Source organism: Mustelus asterias, chromosome 13 (assembly GCF_964213995.1).
Source record: "Mustelus asterias chromosome 13, sMusAst1.hap1.1, whole genome shotgun sequence".
Classification (NCBI taxonomy): domain Eukaryota; kingdom Metazoa; phylum Chordata; class Chondrichthyes; order Carcharhiniformes; family Triakidae; genus Mustelus; species Mustelus asterias.
In genome coordinates this window covers 92,738,420-92,760,384 of record NC_135813.1, presented here as the reverse complement: position 1 = coordinate 92,760,384, position 21,965 = coordinate 92,738,420, and the positions used below count along the sequence as shown (strand labels likewise).

At 45.4% G+C, this 21,965-nt stretch overlaps 1 protein-coding gene across 5 annotated transcripts in view; it reads left to right on the top strand.

The window, feature by feature from the left end:
* Positions 1-21,965, top strand: part of LOC144502880 (unconventional myosin-XVIIIb-like) — a 363,270-nt gene that overhangs the window by 68,495 nt on the left and 272,810 nt on the right. For all 5 annotated transcript variants that reach the window (XM_078227267.1, XM_078227266.1, XM_078227270.1 and 2 more), the window contains 4 exons: positions 6,498-6,674; positions 8,055-8,253; positions 11,024-11,166; positions 17,242-17,342. In XM_078227267.1, the coding sequence (XP_078083393.1) occupies positions 6,498-6,674; positions 8,055-8,253; positions 11,024-11,166; positions 17,242-17,342 (620 nt within the window). The remainder of the gene's footprint in view (positions 1-6,497; positions 6,675-8,054; positions 8,254-11,023; positions 11,167-17,241; positions 17,343-21,965) is intronic.

Below are 21,965 nucleotides of genomic sequence, written 5' to 3'. Positions count from 1 at the left end.
CAAAATTCCATTTGCCTTCTTAATTACCTGCTGCACCTGCAAACCAACTCTTTGAGATTCTTGCACAAGGACACCCAGGTCCCTCTGCACAGCAGCATGCTGCAATTGTTTACCATTTAAATAATAGTCTATTTTGCTGTTATTCCTACCAAAATGGATGACCTCACATTTACCAACATTGTACTCCATCTGCCAGACCCTTGCCCACTCACTTAGATTATCTATATCCCTTTGCAGACTTTCAGCATCCTCTGCACACTTTGCTCTGCCACTCATCTTAGTGTCATCTGCGAATTTTGACACACTGCTCCTGGTTCCCTACTCCAAATCATCTATGTAAATCATAAACAATTGGGGTCCCAACACTGATCCCTGAGGCACATCACTAGTCACTGATCGCCAACCAGAAAAACACCCATTTACCCCCAATCTTTGCTTTCTGTTAGTTAACCAATCCTCTATCCATGCTAATACATTACCCATAACACCATGCACCTTTATCTTATGTAGCAGCCTTTGATGCGACACCTTGTCAAATGCCTTCTGGAAATCCAGATACACCACATCCACAGGCTCCCCATTGTCCACTGCACATGGAATGTTCTCATCGAATTCCACCAACTTAGTCAAGCATGGCCTGCCCTTCATGAACCCACACTGCATCTTCCCAATGGAACAATTTATATCCAGATGTCTCATTATTTCTTCCTTGATGATAGATTCAAGCATTTTCCATACTACAGAAGTTAAGCTAACCGGCCTATAGTTACCCACCTTTTGTCCACCTCCTTTTTTAAACAGTGGCATCACATTTGCTGTTTTCCAATCTGCAGGAACCACCCCAGAGTCCAGTGAATTTTGGTAAATTACCACTAGTGCATTTGCTATTTCTCCCGCCATCTCTTTTAGCACCCTGGGATGCATTCCATCAGGACCAGGAGACTTGTCTACCTTTAGCCCCATTAGTTTGCCAAACACTACCCCTTTCGTGATAATGATAGTTTCTAGGTTCTCGCCTGCCATAGCCTTCCTGTCATCAATTTTTGGCATGTTATTTGTGTCTTCCACTGTGAAGACCGACACAAAATACCTGTTCAATGCCTCAGCCATTTCCTCATTTCCAGTTATTACATCCCCCTTCTCATCCTCTAAAGGATCAATGTTTACCTTAGCCAGTCTTTTTCATTTTATATATTTGTAGAAACGTTTGCTATGTTTTCATATTCTGAGCTAGTTTACCCTTTTAATCCATCTTACTTTTCTTTATAGCTTTTTTCGTGACTTTCTGTTGACATTTAAAGATTTCCCAATTCTCTAGTTTCCCACTAATCTTCGCCACTTTGTATGCATTTTCTTTCAATTTGATACTCTCCTTTATTTTCTTAGATATCCATGGCTGATTATCTGTTTTTCTACAGTCCTTCCTTATCACTGGTATATACATTTGCTGAGCACTGCGGAAAATTGCTTTGAAAGTCCTCCACTGTTCCTCAATTGTCCCACCATAAAGTTTTTGCTCCCAGTCTACCTTAGCCAACTCCTCCCTCATCCCTTTGTAGTCTCCTTTGTTTAAGCACAAGACACTGGTATTGGATTTTACCTTCTCACGCTCCATCTGTATTTTAAATTCAACCATACTGAGATCGCTTCTTCCCAGAGGATCCCTAACTGTAAGATCATTAATTATTCCTGTCTCATTACACAGGACCAGATCTAGGATAGCTTGCTTCCTTGTAGGTTCCATTACATACTGTTCAAGGAAGCTATCGTGGATACATTCTATGAACTCCTCCTCAAGGCTGCCTTGACCGACTGGTTTGACCAATTGACATGTAGATTAAATTCCCCCATGATAATTGCTGTACCAGTTTTACATGCATCAGTTATTTCTTTGTTTATTTCTCACCCTACCGTGATGTTATTATTTGGTGGCCTATAGACTACGCCTATCAGTGACTTTTTCTCCTATTTCTAATTTCTACCCAAATGGATTCAACTTTTTTTTTCCATAGAACCTATATCATCTCTCACTACTGCCCTGATGTCATCCTTAAATATCAGAGCTACACCACCTCCCTTACCTTCTTGTCTGTCCTTCAGAACAGTCTGATACCTCTGGACATTTAACTCCCAGTCATAATCATCCTACAACCTTTTGTAAAGGCCACTAAATCATACTCATTCGCGATGATTTGTGCCGTCAACTCATTTACCTTTTTTCGAATGCTACGAGCATTCAGATAAAGTGCCCTTACGCTAGGTTTGTACCTTCTTTTTGAATTCTAACACCTCCATTAATAACATCTCCTGAGTTCTCCTTCCTTTTAACTTTTTTCCTGATTTTCGATGTAGTCGAAACCTTCTCCCCACATGCGAACCTGCTGCTTTGCTTTCTATTAACTGTGATACTTCCCGTAGTTTTACTCTTTCTCTTCCCCCCAACTTGCTAGTTTAAAGTCCTTGTGACCACCCTATTTATCCTTCTCGCTGGAACACTGGTCCCAGATCAGTTCAGGTGAAGATCGTCCCAATGGTACAGATCGCTCCTGTTCGAAGACTGATGCCAATGCCCCTTTTTCTGTTCTGTTTGTTTTCTGTGGATAGGATAGAGCAATATTACTTACAAGATACTGCGAGGCCTGGATAGAGTGGACGTGGAGAGGATGTTTCCACTAGTAGGAAAAACTAAAACCAGAGGGCACAACCTCAGGCTAAAGGGACAATCCTTTAAAACAGAGATGAGGAGGAATTTCTTCAGTGGCGAATCTGTGGAACTCTTTGACGTAGAAGGCTGTGGAGGCCAGGGTCATTGAGTGCCTTTAAGACAGAGATAAATAGGCTCTTCATTAAGAGGATCAGGGGTTATGGGGAAAAGGCAGGAGAATGGGAATGAGAAAAATATCAGCCATGGTTGAATGGCGGAGCAGACTCGATGGGCCGAGTGGCCTAATTCTGCTCCTATGTCTTATGGTCTTATTGCGATTCTCTCTTAATAACAAGAAATGCGACTCTTCATTTAATGGGATTTGCAACCTACATTCAAAACCTCTCAACGTTCACCGTGATCTGACCTTCAAGCATTGGGTGCTGTTTGTGCAGTGACAGACTGCAGGTATGAGCTCCACCTTGTGAAGTTATGACAGCACTGCACCAGTCTGCTTATGATACTGCTTCATCCAAAACTTCTTCATACCTGACATCCTTCATCTTGTGTGCTGTCACTTCTGGGTAGCCAGGCAACCAACTGTAAGTGGACTTGTAACTGGTGAGCTGTACCAGCTAAGATCGATGATCGTTCAAAGGGTTGTACGGGATGTCATGCCCAATACTGTGGAGATGCTGGCATTGGACTGGGGTGGGCACAGTAAGAAGTCTTACAACACCAGGTTCAAGTCCAACAGGGCGGCACGGTGGCACAGTGGTTAGCACTGCTGCCTCACAGCACCAGGGACCTGGGTTCGATTCCTGGCTTGGGTCACTGTCCGTGTGGAGTTTGCACATTCTCCCCGTGTCTGCGTGGGTTTCCTCCGGGTGCTCCGGTTTCCTCCCACAGTCCAAAAATGTGCGGGTTAGGTTGATTGATCGTGCTAAATTGACCCTTAGTGTCAGGGGGACCAGCTAGGGTAAATACATGGGGTTATGGGGATAGGGCCTGGATGGGATTGTGGTCGGTGCAGACTCGATGGGCCGAATGGCCTCTTCCTGCACTGTAGGATTCTATGACTCTAGGTTTATTTGGAATCACAAGCTTTCGGAGCACTGCTCCTTCATCAACTGAGTGAGGAGCCACTCCAAATAAACTTGTTGGACTTTAACCTGGTGTTGTGAGACTTCTTATTATGCCCAATACTGGCATGCCACACTCTGAACACCAAAATAATTTTATATTTAAAAAAATCTGGATGAAAATGCTGGAAAAGATGGCTGCCCAAGGTCACCTGACTTATTTTGTGGATCAGAAACACTCCCCTGTCTCAAGACAGAACCAATGGACATTCGGGTTTGATATGAGTCAATGCCCTTCCCTGAAACAAAGGGTTATTATCTGATCTGAATGGGTCATTCTAAAACAAAGGCACTGACTTTCAAACACTCAGAGATATTCACCCACCGCACAGGATGAAGAATCAATTTGAATTTCACACCTTATTCGGAAAAGACCTTGAACTTGTGAAAAGCCACCTGGAGATGGCCATGTGTTTCTTCATCTGTTTACAAGAACATCCAGGAGGTGAACGTCAAAGACAGTCCCACCAAAGCCATCAGAAAAGTTCAGTCAACTTGTGAAGCAGACTCGGAAACAAGGTTCAAGACATAGCCTGAAAACTTAACCTGCTCCAGTTTAAAGTTCACCAGAGAACCAACCTACTTGCTATTCTACCACAGGAAATATCACAACCTGTTGTAAACCCTTTGTTCCAAAACTCACACTTCAACTTTATATCCTTGAAACCTTTCGAATGACCACAGGCCTGCCATGGGAGAGAACGAAGATATTAAATAAGAGATTGAGTTAACTGTAATCTATAAAAGTGCACGACCCATAACTGTATCTAATCGAACCATAGAACCCCTACAGCACAGAAGGAGGCCGTTCAGCCCATCGAGCCTGCACTGACAACAGTCCCACCTATCCCTGTAACCCCACATATTTATACTGTTACACGCACATGTTAATTGACACGAAACTAGTGTCAATTTAGCATGGTCAGTCAATCTAACCTGCTTTGGAGTGTGGGAGGAAACCGGAGCACCTGGAGGAAACCCACGCAGACACGGGGAGAATGTGTAAAATCTACAGTAGTGTGTGTGTGTGCATGTGTGCGCGTGAGTGAGACTGGGGGGCGGGATTTTCCAGCTACACACGTCCCAGTGCCGGAAATTCTCGCCTGAGGTGAACGGACCTTTGCAGGGTCTGTGTCCCGCCTGCTACGATTCCCGTGATGGCTGGGACAGGAAAATTCTGCCTTGAATGTGTGATGTTATGCTAATTTGGGATAAGTGTGTGAGGATGAATAACCTTCTTTATTTTAAATTCACCAAACCTTGGTGCTTAATCATTTAATTGGAATGCAGACTCCAAGATAAGATACATCTCCTCCCAGCGAAAACATACAGGCAGTACGGAAGCAAATACATTCTGTCTGTGACAGGTTGTTAGGTTTTGATAAATGAATTTCAGTTGAAGTTTTCCAGATATGTAAAACAGAATGGTAATGTATAAGGTGAGATAAGTGGAGCATTCCCGTGGGTGGCACGGTGGCACAGATGTTAGCACTGCTGCCTCACGTGCCAGGGACCTGTGTTCGATTCCCGGCTTGGGTCACTGTCAGTGTGGAGTTTGCACTTTCTTCCCGTGTCTGCGTGGGTTTCCTCCGGATGCTCCGGTTTCCTCCCACAGTCTGAAAGATGTGCTGGTTAGGTGGATTGGCCATGCTACATTCTCCACACAGGCGCCGGAGTGTGGCAACTAGAGGATTTGCACAGTAACTTCATTGCAGTGTTAATGTAAGCCTACTTGTAACAGTAATAAATAAACCTTATAGAATATAATCCCCACAGTGCTAAAGGAGGCCATTCAGCCCATTGAGCCTGCACCAGCAACAATCCCACCCAGGCCCTATCCCTGTAACCCCACGTATTTATTCTGCTAGTCCCCCTGACATTAAGGAGCAATTTAACATGGCCAATCAACCTAACCCGCACATCTTTGGAGTGTGGGAGGAAACCGGGGCACCTGGAGGAAACCCATGCAGACACGGGGAGAAACTCCACACAGTCACCCGAGGCTGGAATTGAACCCGAGTCCCTAGCGCTGTGAGGCAGCAATGCTAACCACAGTGCCACTGTGCCAACCTTGTCTCCCTTGTTGATCAAAAATTTGACTCAGCTTTGAATATATTCATGATGTGGAGATGCTGGTTTTGGGCTGGGGTAGTAGGCACAGTAAGAAATCTCACAACACCAGGTTAAAGTCCAACAGGTTTATTTGGAATCACGAGCTTTTGGAGTGTTGCTCCTTCATTAGATGAGTGGAGATAAGTCCATAACCACAGCATATATAGACAAAGGCACAATTACAAGATTGGAATGTGAAAACTGGTCACATTCCAACCATTCTTCACATTCCAATCTATAATTATCTTGCAATTGTGTCTTTGTCTATATATGCCGTGTTTGCTAACCTACCTCCACTCACCTGATGAAGGAGCAGTGCTCCGAAAGCTCGTGATTCCAAATAAATCTGTTGGACTTTAACCTGGTGTTGTGAGACTTCTTATTGAATATATTCAGTGATGCAGCCTCCAATGATCATTGGGGGAAAAGCGTTCCAAACACTAGCGACCCTCTGCGAGATGAAATTCCCTGCCATTCCCATCTCCGTCTTAACCTTACAGTTCCTCTTCTTTCAGGAGATTTAATGCAGCTGCTGTTTGTGACTGCCTTAAGCTGACCGAATCCATGTCGTTTCTTCCCCTTTTGTCTCTGCCCCACAGACTAACCCACCCAAGCTGGATTACACCGAGGATCTTGCACAGCTCATCAGTCTGAATGAATCCAGTGTCCTCCACGTCGTTCAGCAGCGCTACGGATCTCAGCTCATTCACACGAAGGCAGGCCAGAACCTCATCATCATCAAACCACCAAGCATCATTTCCAACTACACAGGAAAGGTAACTGAGATTGAACAGAGTTGGAGAGAGAGAGAGATTGTCTGAGCCAACATTGACCAGAGGGGAAAGGTCATGACGGGGGACAAAAAAATAAATGAGATAAACTTTTGATGGTTTGGAAAAATAAGCATTTCCGGAGGGGTTTTTGGAAAGGTGAGGTAAATTTTAGAGCCCCTTCCACTGGGACCTAGATTGCCAGCCTAGATTTGAACGCATGTCCGCAAAGCAGTAGGTCCCTGTGCTTCCCCACTCCAGTGACTGGGTTCTTTGGTTGCTGAGTAAAGGAAATTTGCTTGGACATTGGGCAGACAGAAGTACAGCGAGTGGATTGTGGGCAGTGAGTCGTGGGCATGTGAAGCTTCACATGTGGGAGAAGGCCTTGATACTCTCCTGAGGAAAATGTAATGTTACCCCCAAATCTAACAACAGTATTTATGCTCTTGTGCGGTGATGGGAGCTCAGTGGTCATGTCACTGGGGTGGGGAAGCAGAGGACCTGGCCTAATTCTTTGCAGACGAGGGGTCAAATACAAGCTGGTGTAATTTAAATTCAATCTGGGACCTAAACATGGACGGCGCGGTGGCACAGTGGTTAGCACTGCTATCTCACAGCGCCAGGGTTCCGGATTCGATTCCTGGCTTCGGGTCAATGACTGTGCGGAGTTTGCACGTTCTCCCCGTGACTGCGTGTGTTTCTTCTGGGTGCTCCGGTTTCCTCCCCCAGTCCGAAAGATGTGTTGGTTAAGTGGATTGGCCATGCTAAATTGCCCCTTAGTGTCAGGGAGACTAGCCTAGGGTAAATGTCTGGGGTTATGGGAATAGGGCCTGGGTGGGATTGTGGTCAGTGCAGACTCGATGGACCGAATGGCCTCCTTTTGCACTGTGGGATTCTATGATTCTATAAAGCTAGTTACAGTAATAGTGACCATGGCAACTGTCATAGATTGTTGTAAAAACCTACCTATTTCACTTCATAGAAGGAAATCTGCCATCCTTAGCTGGTCTGGCTTACATGTGACTCCACAACCCTCTGCAATGATGTAATGATGCACTCTCAGAGACCTCATTAGAAACACAGGAGGTATTTAGGAATAAGAAAAACTGTACAGAGACTAGGAGCCCACACCCTGCTCCAGTCCGCTACATGTCCACTGCCTCAGGGAGGACACCACCCCCTGGGGTGATGACCCATTCTCAGTCCCAGTTGGTCCCTCATGCCAGGTGACCCTCTTCTGCTGCGTTGACCTTAAAGGGACAATCACTACACATCACCACAAATGGCCGAGAAAGGCATTCAGTTGAAGGGTGATTAGCGATGGCGATGCGTGCTGGCTCTTTTAGACGGTCACTCCTTTATCTCTCACTTTCTTTGTTCCTCTAGCTGTTCAAGGGTAAGAAGGATGGAATGCCGCCCCATATATTTGCTGTGGCGCAGAGGGCCTATTGGAACATGCTGATCCACCGTAAAGACCAGAGCATCATCCCCCTCGGATGGAGTGGTGCAGGAAAGACTACGAGCTGTCAATCTGCCCTCGAGTACATCGTCGGGACAGCTGGCAGTGTGGGCACAACAGTGACAGGTAAAAACTGACCTTCCAGCCTTTTCTGTTACAGCAGCCATGTCCTCGGTCGCTTCCAAACCCTTTTGATGCGATGTTCATGTTAAATCGCCTTTCTTACCAATTTTCCCCTCACACCAACCCTTCTGCCGTGAAGGGAATGACAGTGGCAGAGTGGCAATGTCACTGGACTCGTAATCAAGAGGCCCAGACCAGTCCTCTGAGCATGTGAGTTCAAATCCCACCACCGCAGCTCATGGAATTTAAATTAAGTGAATAAAATTCGGAATTGGAAAAGCTAGTCGTAATAATGGTGACCATGAAACTATCATTGATTGTTCTACAAAAACACACCAGAGAGAAGGAAATTGTGGCCCTACAGGTGACTCCAGACCCACATCCAATGTGTTTGAATCTTAACTGCCCTCTGAAATGGCCGAGCAAGCCATTCAGTTCAAGGGCAATTAGGGATGGGCAATAAATGCTGGCCCAGCCAGCGATGCCCATGTCCCATGAAAGAATACATTAAAAATATATTGGGGCCAATTTATAATCAGGTCTAAAACTGGCACTGTGGATTGGTTGGCTGTTATATACACTACCCATTACCCCTTTGGTTTATATTCTGAACAGCCAATCCACAATGCCAGTTATATATCCACTTGAACATCTACCTCATTAGTGCTTTGTGAGGTCATGGTCTCCCACAAGTGCTGCCCTCAAGTGGCCATTATTGACATGCATACTTGAATCAGGTCTGCGTTTCCCTCTCCTGAATTTATTCCCACTGGCGGACTTTTAGTAGAACAGGAATTCTGCCCACTCCGACCTCACCCCATTTTCCTGGGTCAGGGTTGATTATGCACATAGAGGGCACACCATGGGATAATTGGGATTTTTTTTAACAGGAGCAGACTGGGAAACGCAAGGTTATGATTGGGCCCATCTGGAGAGAAGATAGCTGTTCGGGGGGAGGGGGGGGCGGGGTGGGCAGGGAGGGTATAGGAGATGGTGAGGTCAAATTGAGGTCTTGCTCTTTGACTTGGAGTTTCCTCTTATCCTTCACTAGCACAGTCCCTCGACCGAGGTCTTCTTCAGTCTCGAATGCACAGAAATGACAGTGTAAGAAATTGACCTGAGTTCTGATATAATTTCTTTGATTTGATTTATTATTGACACATATATTGGGATTCAGTGAAAAGTATTGCTTCTTGCGCGCTAGACAGATAAAGCATACCGTTCATAGAGAAGTGTAAATAAGTCCTCGGAGGCGGAAGTCCCTTCACTAGAATTCCTTTATTTACAAGATCCAACAACATTATACAGAGCGCGCTCAGTGTGCAGTCTCCATTCTGAGTGCCAGAGGAACTGACACTCATGTTTAAGTACAGAGCATGGGGATCCCTGATTGGACCATCATTCTGGCCCTTAATCAGGGAGTTCATATTCAAGCAGGCCCACCTCAATGGCCTGATTAAAATCGTTACAAGAAGAAAAGGAGAAGGTGCAGAACTCATAAAATCATAGAATCCCTACATTGCAGAAGGAGGCCATTTGGCCCATCGAGACTGCACCAACCACAATCCCACCCACACCCTATTCCCGTAACCCCTCACATTTACCCAGCTAATCCCCCTGAACACTAGGGTCAATTTCCCATGGCCAATCAACCTAACCCGCACATCTTTGGGACTCTCGGAGGAAACCGGAGCACCCGGAGGAAACCCACGCAGACACGGGGAGAATGTGCAAACCCCACACAGACAGTGACCGGAGGTCAGAATTGAACCCGGGTCCCTGGCGCTGTGAGGCAGCAGTGCTAACCACTTTGCCACCGTGCCGCCCTTACAGATATTTCTCTACATCATGTACAAGTGTTCACCTTTTCTCCTTTTAATACAAGGGGTTGGTTGTCAGAGTGGATTTGAATTCAGCCCATCACTGGTGAGAACCCAAAGTGCAATGATTTTGGAATTCCTCAATCCGGTGAAACCTCGGCATAAATTGGCGAGCTTCTCCGGACTTGATTGGGCCGGAAAGGATGTCTGGTGTCGGAAGGGGAAATGCCATTAGTGCCAGTGAGGATCAAGACATTCTGTAGGTGCATTGGAGGGAGAATTACTCTCTGGCAGCTTAAGTGGACTCTAAAATGCATTTATAAAGAAGGTGACTTTGCCACACAGGGAGAATCTTTAGGAGAAAGATGAAGAAGGATTTTTGTGCTGTATCTAATGTACAAATCCTAACCTGGATGCTGGGAGTAGCACCATGAAATTGTCATTAATATAAAAGAACCTCCATATCAATGACCAGAAAGCACAAGCCTTTCTCAAAAAAATGTTAGAATAGAATCTTAGAATCCCTACAGTGCAGAAGGAGACCATTCGGCCCATCGAACCTGCACTGACAACAATCCCACCCAGGCCCTATCCCTGTAACCCCATGTCTTTACCCTGCTAATTCCCCTGACACTAAGGGGCAACTTAGCATGGCCAATCATCCTAGCCTGCACATCTGTGGGGTGTAGGAGGAAACCGTAGCACCTGGGGGAAACCCACGCAGACACGGGAAGAACGTGCAAACTCCATACAGACAGTGACCCGAGGCCGGAATTGAACCTGGGTCCCTGGCGCTGTGAGGCAGCAGTGCTGACCACTGTGCCACTGTGCCGCCACTGTGCTGTGGTGCCGCTATGTTAATTGAGTCATGGACCTATTGGTGCACAGGATAACTTAATTGTAAAAATGTTGAGCTAATTTGAATATATAATTTTCTCCCCATTTCTATTCAGTGGAGAAGATCCAGGCGATGTTCACCATTCTCCGAGCTTTTGGCACCATGTCCACCCCACAGAACCACACCACAACGCGATTCTCAATGGTAGCGTCTTTGGACTTCAATCAGGCTGGCCGTGTGTCTGCAGCTCACCTCCAGGTATAGGAGACCTCTCAGTGGGAGAATACACCAATAAAATGGCTTGAAATTCTGCTCTGTGATGGAAGGCAGCAGGAGGTGAAAGGAAGAACTGGGAAAACACAGCTGCCTCAAAAGCTTCTCACTGTCAACAACATATTTTTCTAATAGTTTTGAGGTCCATCGTGGAAGATAATACAAGATAATTCAAAGAGTGGGATTGTTGTTGGTGCAGACTCAATGGGCCGAATGGCCTCCTTCTGCACTGTAGGGTTTCTATGATTCTATGAGTAATAATGATGTGCTATGTGCAGTAATTGGTAGGAATCATAGAATCCTACAGTGCAGAAGGAGGCCCATCGAGTCTGCTCCGACCACAATCCCACCCAGGCCCTATCCCCATAACCCCATGCATTTACCCTAGCTACTCCCCCTGACACTAAGGGGCAATTTAGCATGGCCAATCCATTTAACCCATACATCTTTGGACTTTGGGAGAAAACCGGAGCATGCAGACACGGGGAGAAAATGCAAACTCCACACAGACAGTGACCCAAGCCGGGAATCGAACCCGGGTCCCTGGCACTGTGAGGCAGCAGTGTTAACCACTGTGCCACTGTGCAGCAATAAGTGATGGACAGAAGGGCTTCCATCGTGCTGGGGTGTTAAAGATCCAAGAAAGAATGAGCTGGCATTGTGCACTGAAGTTTAGATAGAATGTGAATGGGTGAAGCTATCGTCTTATTATAAGAACGTAAGAACATAAGAACTAGGAGCAGGAGCAAACCATCTGGTCCCTCGAGCCTGCTCCACCATTCAAAAAGATCATGGCTGATCTTTTCATGGACTCAGCTCCACTTACCCGCCCACTCACCCTTAATTACTTTAATAACCCTTAATTACTTTACTGTTTAAAAATCTATCTATCTTCACCTTAAAAAACATTCAATGACGTAGCCACAACTGCTTCACTGGGCAGTGAATTCCACAGATTCACAACCCTTTGGGTGAAGAAGTTCTTCCTCAACTCAGTATTATAATGGAATCGTACCTTGCGCTTATTTACTGTACAAAACACAAAGGGGGGGATTTTACGACCTTGCTTGGGCGAGACAGGAAATTCCTGCCTGAGGTCAAATGAGATTTCCATTGTCGGACTCTCGCCCGCTCCAATTCTGTGGTGGTAGAGTTCTGGCCCAGATACCGATTGCTGGTAAGGTAGATATGTTGTGGGTTAATTTATTAAGACTTGGCACATGAGAACGGTTAAACGTAGGTATAAAGGTCAGAGCTGTGTGCGTGTGCTCTGCACAAATCAAAAGTGAAACTAAGATTGGATCACATGACACATTTCCCTTCTAGTGATGTCATGCTGATATCCTTTAAAGGCATATTACAACATCCCCCTTTCTTTTTAGCTACACTTTCTCCTCCCCTTCCAAATAAGTACAATTATTTCTAATGCAAGTTCATGTTTAGTTGCTATTACGTAAATGCATAAAAGTGCTGAATCTGTGACTCTCTATAGTGTAAAGGTAATCTGATGGTAACTTTATCGGCAGGTTTCTTTAATTGCTGACAGTGATCTGTGTTGTCATTCTTGGATATTGCTCGTGGTTGCATTTGGGATCTTGTCCGAGATGCAATAGGACTGAACAATGGCTGAGGAGCCGGAATGGATCTGAGTTATCCTCGGTTACACCTCACCATTGCACCTTTGTAGGGCATTGATTCTGAATAAATCCTTGTCACTTCGACTGGTTACCATGCATCTCTTGTGGAATCCTGGATGTGAACCTGTTGTCCTGATTGTCAATTCTGTACCTGTATTTTTATCATGTGCATTGGTCATCTTCTCTTGCAGTTTTAAAAGTTGTTCTCTAACTTCTGAGAGAACAGAATGGGTAAGACTATATAAACTTGTACACACTGGGCTGCCAAACAGGAGCTCTGATGGTGATGGATTAGTTGCACTTAAAGGTCTCGCATTCAGAGGTAACATTGCAATGTGTAGATATTGCTTAGTCTGTCCACATTTGAGAATTAGCTATTTCAGCATGTGGATCATTCATTCAGCTCGGCTGTTAGATTTCTGCTGCCAAGGAGAAGAAGTGGTGTGATGGATACTCCACTTCTCACAGGTACCTTAGTCATGGAGTCATAGAGGTTTGCAGCATTGAAACAGACCCTTCAGCTCTCCATGCAGCCCACTTTTTGCCATTAAGCTAGTCCCAATTGCCCACATTTGGCCCATTTCCATCTATACCAATTTTACCAATGTAACTATCTAAATGCTTTTTAAAAGACAAAATTGTACCCGCCTCTACTACTATCTCTGGCAGCTCATCCAGACACTCACCACCTTGTGTGAGAAAATAAATTGCCCCTCTGGACCCTTTTGTATCACTGCCGTCTCACCTTAAACCTATGTCCTCTAGTTTTAGACTCCCCTACTTTTGAGTCTTGAAATAGCTTGCCAATAAATTTCAGATCATTATGTATAGTGATCTCCCTTGCCACTCCAAACAAATTGAAAAGAGCGTGCATGACAGTTGTGCCTGACGCATTATGCAATTGTTGAATAATGGGATACTTGGTAAAGTATTTGATGATGACAATGAAGTCAGTGCTATGGGCATGAAAGAGGCCGGAACGATTTTGGACCAAGTATTGATAGGAACTTCTTATGAAATGAGTGATGCTTTATGCTGACCTGGCATTTCTTCCCAACATGCCTCACACTTCTTGACAATGACTTCAATGTCATTGTTCATACCCAGCCAATAGACTGTCTCCCTTATAAGTCTTCTTGTCCAATCTCTGCCCATGTGTGAGTGACGAAGTTGCTGGAGAATATCCGGGTGCAAGTGTTCTTGAATTATGAATTGAAGAGGGCTACAACATTTCTACAAAGTTTTGAGAGGCATAGACAGGGTGGATAGTCAGAGGCTTTTTCCCAGAGTGGAAAGGTTAACTACAAGAGGGCACAGGTTTAAGGTGAGAGGGGCTAAGTTTAGGGGAGATATGTGGGGAAAGTTTTTCACACAGAGGGTGGTGGGTGCCTGGAACACACTGCCAGTGGAGGTGCGGGAAGAGGCACGTTAGCAACATTCAAGGTGTATCTTGATAAGACACATGAATGGGAGGCGAACAGACTGATATAAACCACGAATCAGCAAAGGCTGGGTGGGCCGAAGGGCCTGTTCCTGTGCTGTATTGTTCTTAGTTGTTCTTAGTCTTAGGCTCAGAGGAAACCCCGGTAATCAAAGAGGGCTCAGGGAAAGCCCTGAAGGCAGCCAAAGGTTGGTGACTCCATGATGAGAGTGTGAACCCTCTTTGATTACCAGGGCTTCTCAAGAGGTCTCATTACTTAAAGCCTGCTTAGTGCAACCCTCTGCCTACTTTTTAACTTAACTGGAACCCCTTCCTGTCCCTGTGCCCTGTCAGAGTCTCTTCTTGGGACCTATCCCTTCCCTCTGCCTGCGATACTTGTCTTCAATGACGCTCCGTTCCTGGTCCCATGATCTAGGTTTTCACACAGTTTTTCTTCCTATACAGACAGGCTGGGTCCAAAGACCCCAAAAGATGCAGAACTGTGCCTGTGTAGCCAGTTCTCAGTCTGCCTATGAATGAAAGCTGAAAGGGTTTGGAGCAGTTGTATTTTGTTTGGCCAGAGATCTGCAGTTGTAGTTCTGAGTTGGTACTTGCGTGAATACCCTGGAATCCAGGGGTACTGAATCTTGGGAGATGAGATTGAAACCCTACAGGGTGAGTGTTGATGTCATCCAAGTTGGAGTGACATTTGGAGAGAATTCCCAGGTTGGATCTTTGAAGCTGAAGATTGGAATTCCTGATTGAGGGAGGCTGAGTTCCAGTGTGATTGGTTGATTCACAGTGTTACTGACATCTGGGTAGGTTGTTGAGAAATCTGTACTGGTTGCATCTGCCATTTAATGTGCAGTGTGGTATGTGCTATGCCTGTTCAACACCTGTGGAATTTTGAGGCTTAGTAAATGTCCTGAATCTCAAACTTTGCCTACTTTAAACAAAATATTACCGGTGCCTAATCTAATATTAACAAAAACATGTGGGTCTGGTCAAGGATTGTAACACTCCTGACATTTACAGACATCCAGTCGACTTTGGATGTACATAGAAGTCATGTGCATGGTGGCACAGTGGTTAGCACTGCTGCCTCACAGCGCCAGGGACCCAGGTTCGATTCTTGGCTTGGGTCATTGTCTGTGTGGAGTTTGCACATTCTCCCTGTATCTGCGTGGGTTTCCTCCGGGTGCTCAGTTTTCCTCCCACCGTCCAAAGATGTGCAGGTTAGATGGATTGACCATGCTAAATTGCCCCTTAGTGTCAGGGGGACTAGCTAGCGTAAATGCATGAGGTCGTGGGAATAGGGCCTGGGTGGGATTGTGGTCGGTGCAGACTCGATGGGCCAAATGGGCTCCTTCTGCACTGTAGGATTCTATGCCATGATCTGTGTGGAGTCTACTTTGAGTGGGATCATTGACTCCCTCGAGGCTTCAATGCCATGGTCCTTGATCAATAAATGTTTAAGCACTGGGCTGCTGCAGTACACACCTTGCAAAGCTTCACTGTTCTGGCTTAGCTTATTCTCCCCTGTCAGTTTAGGTTATTTCCCACCTCTAGGGCAGAGGATTATGGTCTGAATTTTACGCCCTACCCATTGTGGTATTGAAGACAGGGTATTGGAGGAGGGGTGGGGCACATGTAAAATAAATTTGGTTGCTAAACCATCGCCTTCCCTCCCACCCCTAACCTTTCCCCCACATCACAGGATGCGGGCATGGTGTCAGACGGCCCACTCATCCTTAGACCTATTGAGGCCCTTCAATGAACAAGTAATGCCCACATGAGGGCCTTATTCTGTCTCCACCGCAATTTCCTGCTCCGCAGAGAAGTAACAAGGAAGATGACCAGCCCAATAACCCACACTGTACAGGCTAAAGAAAGGCAGAAAGGTATATCTCCTTTGAGGGAACATCCCTGGAGATGGTGACCCCCTCCCTGGTCCCTCTGAAATATTGACAATCAAATGGGCTGGTAGCTTTGGAGGGTGGGACTTCCTGTCCCTGAGGGCCAAACGTCCCACTCTCGCCCTACTAAGTCTTCCCTCAACACATTATTATTGCAGGGCAGTTGGATTTCTGGTCAGTGAGGTGACTTCAGTTCAGGGTTGGTCAGGAGTGGGGGTTGCAGGTAATCTGTCCCCCCCCCCCAAATAAAATCCACCTCCATGTATTTTAGTTCCAGTCCAGACTTTGAGCACATGTTCCATCCCAACACTCCAGTACAGTGCCGAGAATGTGCTGCACTGTCAGAGGTCCTTCAGATGTGGAAGAAAACCATTGTGCTTTCCTAATCAGGAGGATGTTAGAAAGCTGTAAAGAGCTTGCATTGTGGAAGGATTTCCTCAAATGGGTCAAAAGCTCTCCTTCATTTAAATCTTTATCATTGTAACCCTCAATTTCATTTATACCTCGGATAATTTGAAATTGCCACTTGGTGAGTAACATTTTGTACTCTCTTTCTTTTAGATAAAAGATATTTTTCTCTCATTTTGGTGTTCAAATCTAGAAAACCATTTGATGAAGTGGGGTTAAGTCACTCACTGAGACCAATCATTACTCAGTTCTACATTTATTTACAGAGTTAAACATTACAAGTGTGCACCTCCTAATGCAGCCGCACCAGAGTTTCAATTGGTGTCACTCCATATGTGCTCAGGTAAACTGCAATCTGCGTACAACTATACCCAATTCATATAAAATGAACATCTTTGACCCACTGTACTGCCCACGTTGAGGAGTTACAGATACATCGTACATCCTGCCTTTTGCCAATGGTGTTTACAGCCTTTTCCTGGGATACTTGCTTGAGAAGCTCGTGACAAATGCTCAGTTTCCATTTATGTCCTCTTCCACGCAAGAGTGAATGGCTAAATCAGTGAGCGTGTGACATGATAATGAGTACCAACATGTGCTACTGCATAGCATTCTGTTACACTGATACAAACACCCTTACAATGTTTATTGTTAATTAAGTTTATTTCTTTTTTTTTAGACAATGTTACTGGAACGGATTCACATGGTTCAACAACCAAATTATGAGGGAACTTTTCACGTCTTCCACCAGATGTTGGCTGGTTTGGACCGATCTTTCAGGTACAGTGTGGACTTGCCTTTTCTGCTTGTAAAGAATGGGTCCAGCGTTTTCTTTCACACTCCCATTGCAAAAGCTTCGCTCACTGCTGAAGTACTTAAAAGTTCATAAGTTCATAAGCTATAGGAATTTGGCCCATTGGGTCTGCTCTGCTATTCAATCATGGCTGATATGCTCCTCATTCCCATTTTCCTGCCTTCTCCCCATAATCCTTCAATCCTTTACTAATTAAAAATCTGTCTAACTCCTCCTCAAATTTAGTCACTGTCCCAGCATCCACCGCACTTTGGGTAGCAAATTCCACAGATTCTCAACCATTTGGGAGAAGTAATTTCTCTTCAACTCTGTTTTAAATTTGCTACCCCTTATCCTAAGACTATGACCTCTCATCCTAGAATGCCCCACAAGGAGAAGCATCCATTCCAAGTCTACTTTTTCCGTACCTTTTATCATTAAGGACGGCACAGTGGCACAGTGGTTAGCACTGCTGCCTCACAGCACCAGGGACTCAGGTTTGATCCCCGGCTTGGGCCACTGTCTGTGCGGAGTCTGCACATTCTCCCCGTATCTGCGTGGGTTTCCTCCAGTTTCCTCCCACAGTCCGAAAGACCTGCTGGTTAGGTGCATTGGCCGTGCTAAATTCTCCCTCAGTGTATCCGAACAGGCACGGGAGTGAGGCAACTAGGGGATTTTCACAGTAACTTCATTGCAGTGTTAATGTAAGCCTAGTTGTGACTAATAAATAAACTTTAACTTTAGCTTGTAGATCTCAATTTGATCTCCCCTCATTCTTCTAAATTCCAGAGAGTATCGGCCTAAACTGTTCAATCTCTCTTCATACGACAAACCCCTCATCTCTGGAATCAATCTCGTGAACCTCCTCTGAACTGCCTCCAATGTCACTACATCTTTCCTCAAATAAAGGGACCAAAACTTGCATATGAACAAATGATTTAGGAGCAAGAGTAGGCCACTCGGCCTGTCGAGCCTGCTCCGCCATTCAATACAATCATGGCTGATCTGATCGTAACCTCAAACCTCCACGTTTCTGCCTACCCCCAATAACCTTTCGCTCCCTTGTTAATCATGAATCTATCCAGCTCTGCATCAAAAACATTCAAAGACTCTGCTCCCCCTGCCTTTTCAGGTAGAGAGTTTCAAAGACTCACCACCCTCTGAGAGAAATCATTTCTCCTCATCTCTGCCGCAAATGAGTGACACCTTATTTTTAAACAGTGAACCCTAGTTCTAGAGTCCCCCGCAAGAGGAAACACCCTCTCCACATCCACCCTGTCACTATCTCTCAGGATCTTAAAGGTTTTGATCAAGTTACCACTTACTCCTCTAAACTCCAGTGGATACAAGCCTAGCCTGTCAAACTTTTCCAGGTATTTGTTTAGTAAGTCTTTTCTGAACTGCTTACATTGCATTTACATCCTTCCTTAAATAAGGTGATCAGTACTGTACACAATACTCCAGATGTGGTTTCACCAATGCCCTGTATAACTGAAGCATCATCTACCTACTTTGTACTCAATTCCCTTCCCAATGAACAATAACATTCCATTAGCTTTCCTGATTATTTGCTGTATTTTCTTATTAACCTTCTGTGATTCATGCACTAGGACACCCAGATCCCCCTGCATCTCAGAGCTCTGCAATCTCTCACTATTTGGATAATAAACTTCTTTTTTATTCTTCCTGCCAAAATGGACAATTCTATATTTTCCCACATTACATTCCATTTTTCACAGTAAGAAGTCCCACAACACCAGGATAAAGTCCACCAGGTTTATTTGGAATCACGAGCTTTCGGAGCACTGCTCTTTCATCAGGTGAGTCATGAAGGATTGGCGCTCCGAAAGCTCGTGATTCCAAATTAACCCTGTTGGACTTTAACCTGACATTGTGAGACTTCTTCCTGTGCCCACCCCAGTCCAATGCTGGGATCTCCACCTCATTCTATACTCCAGATCTTTGCCCACTCACTTAACCTATCTATATCCTTTAATAGCCTCTTTAAGTCCTCTTCACGACTTACTTTCCTATCTATCTTGGTGCCACCAGTAAACTTAGTAACCAATACCTTTAGTCCCTTCATCCAAGTCATTTATATAAATTGTAAAACGTTGAGTCCTCAGCATTGATCCCTATGCACACCACTCCTTACATCCTGCTAACTTAGCCTTCATGTTTTCTTCTTTTAGGGTATTTTGAGACTTCAGTCCTTGTATTTAGATAGCATGTGGTTCATGATTAAAACAGCTTGGCAGAAAAGGTACCCTTTGTACCTTGGGAACAACTGCCCTGAAGATACTGCTGCTGCCATGCAGTGACAGGGAAAATATCTAGCTGGAAAAAGTTGGTGCTTTTCTTGTGAAGGAATTGCATTTATTTGGATTAGCATAGACATGTGTAACTTATGTTGTTAAAAACTGGCAAGTCAAGAAACCAGACATTCATAGAATCCCTACAGTGTGGTAGGAAGCCATTCGGCCCATTAAGGTTGCACCCATCCTCTGACAGAGCATCCCACCTAGAGTTATAGAGCTTTATAGCATAGAAACAGGCCCTTCGGCCCAACGTGTCCATGCCACCCTTTTTTGATTAAACCCCGAAGCTAGTCCCAATTGCCCGCATTTGGCCCATATCCCTCTATACCCATCTTATCCATGTATCTGTCTAAATGCTTTTTAAAAGACAAAATTGTACCCGCCTCTACTACTGCCTCTGGCAGCTTGTTCCAGACACTCACCACCCTCTGTGTGAAAAAATTGCCTCTCTGGACACTTTTGTATCTCTCCCCTCTCACCTAGGCCAGATCCCCGTAACCCTATATATTTACTCCGCTAATCCCCCTAACCCACACTAAAGGGCAATTTAGCACGGCCAATCTACCTAGCCTGCACATCTTTGGGCTGTGGGAGGAAACCGGAGCACCCGGAGGAAACCCACACAGACACGGGGAGAATGTGCAAACTCCACACAGACAGAGACCCAAGGCTGGAATTGAACCCAGGTCCCTGGTTGCTGTGAGGCGGCAGAGCTAACCACTGTGTCACCGTGCCGCCCATCAAGCATTCTCTCTTCTCAAACTTTCAGTTGAGAATTTTACCGTCCTGCCCGCCACAGGAATTGGAGCGGGCGAGGAGGGGCGGGCCATAGAAAAGTCCGTTGACCTCAGACGGGATTTTCCGGTTTCGGGGTGAGCGAGGCTGAAAAATCCCAGCCCATGTGTTTCGTGGATAAATGCCCGGCCGAGACACAGCTCCCAGGATGGCCTAAGATACTGCAGCTGTGGTCTGAACAGAGTTAGCTGCTCTCAGTGCAGGCGGTAATGGGGAAGCTGGAGCAAAGTTTGACTTGGTGATGTTGCATCAGCACGAAGAAAGTTCATTGCTGATTTCAACTGGTGCCCTTTGCTGAAAGTTGTTCCGGTGCATGTGTGTATGGGCATGCTACTGAGTCACGATGGCGTGGTTCCCATGCCCAGAAACACTACAGTGCAGCACTGAGGGAATGCCGAACTGTCAGAGGTGCTCCCCTTTGTGTGAGATAATAAACTGATGCCGGGTCTGCCCTCTCAGGTGGCTATAAGAGATGCCTGAGTGGGATTCAATGTTCGAAAAGGAGTTTACAAAAACCGGTAGTCCGGTCATTATCACATTACTGCTGTGGGATCTTGCTGTGCGGAAATTGGATGCTCTGTTTCCAGCTTCACTGCAATGACTGCATTTCATCAGCAGCAAAGCACTTTGGGATGTCTGCAGGTGATGAAAGATGCTATATGAATGCAAGTCCAGTTACCTCCATTGGTGTTTCCACCCCATCCATCCAGTAATTTATTCATTGCCTGTATTTTGAGATGATTCTGGTGTTATACAGTGAATGGATTAGAGAGTGATAGGCCACCAGATGGCAGTACGAGGCAGCAGTAACTCAGTCAAAAATGTCATCCCTGCGTTTAACCTTAGTGGAGAATGTGCAGTGTCAACCCTCCAGGGAGTCATTGCTTTGTGCCAATTTATGCTTACAATCAAAGTTATTTCTTTTTTAAACACACATTGAATGTTGCAACCAGATCTCTCGTCTCTGCTGCTTCTCCCAGCTGGGATTTGAGACATTACACCCCTTAATCCTACTCACTGTGTACCCCTTAATCCTACTCACTGTGTACCCCTTAATCCTACTCACTGTGTACCCCTTAATCCCACTCACTGTGTACTCCTCAATCCTACTCACTGTGTACCCCTTAATCCTACTCACTGTGTACCCCTTAATCCTACTCACTGTGTACCCCTTAATCTCACTCACTGTGTACCCCAATACCCTCCACACACTGTGTACCCCTTAATCCCATTCACTGTGTACCCTTTAGTCCCACTCAGTGTACCCCTTAATCCCACTCACTGTGTACCCCTTAATCCCACTCACTGTGTACCCCTTAATCCCACTCACTGTGTACCCCTTAGTCCCACTCACTGTGTACCCCTTAACCCTACTCACTGTGTACCCCTTAATCCCACTCACTATGTACCCCTTAATCCCACTCACTGTGTACCCCTTAATCCCACTCACTGTGTACCCCTTAGTCCCACTCACTGTGTACCCCTTAATCCTACTCA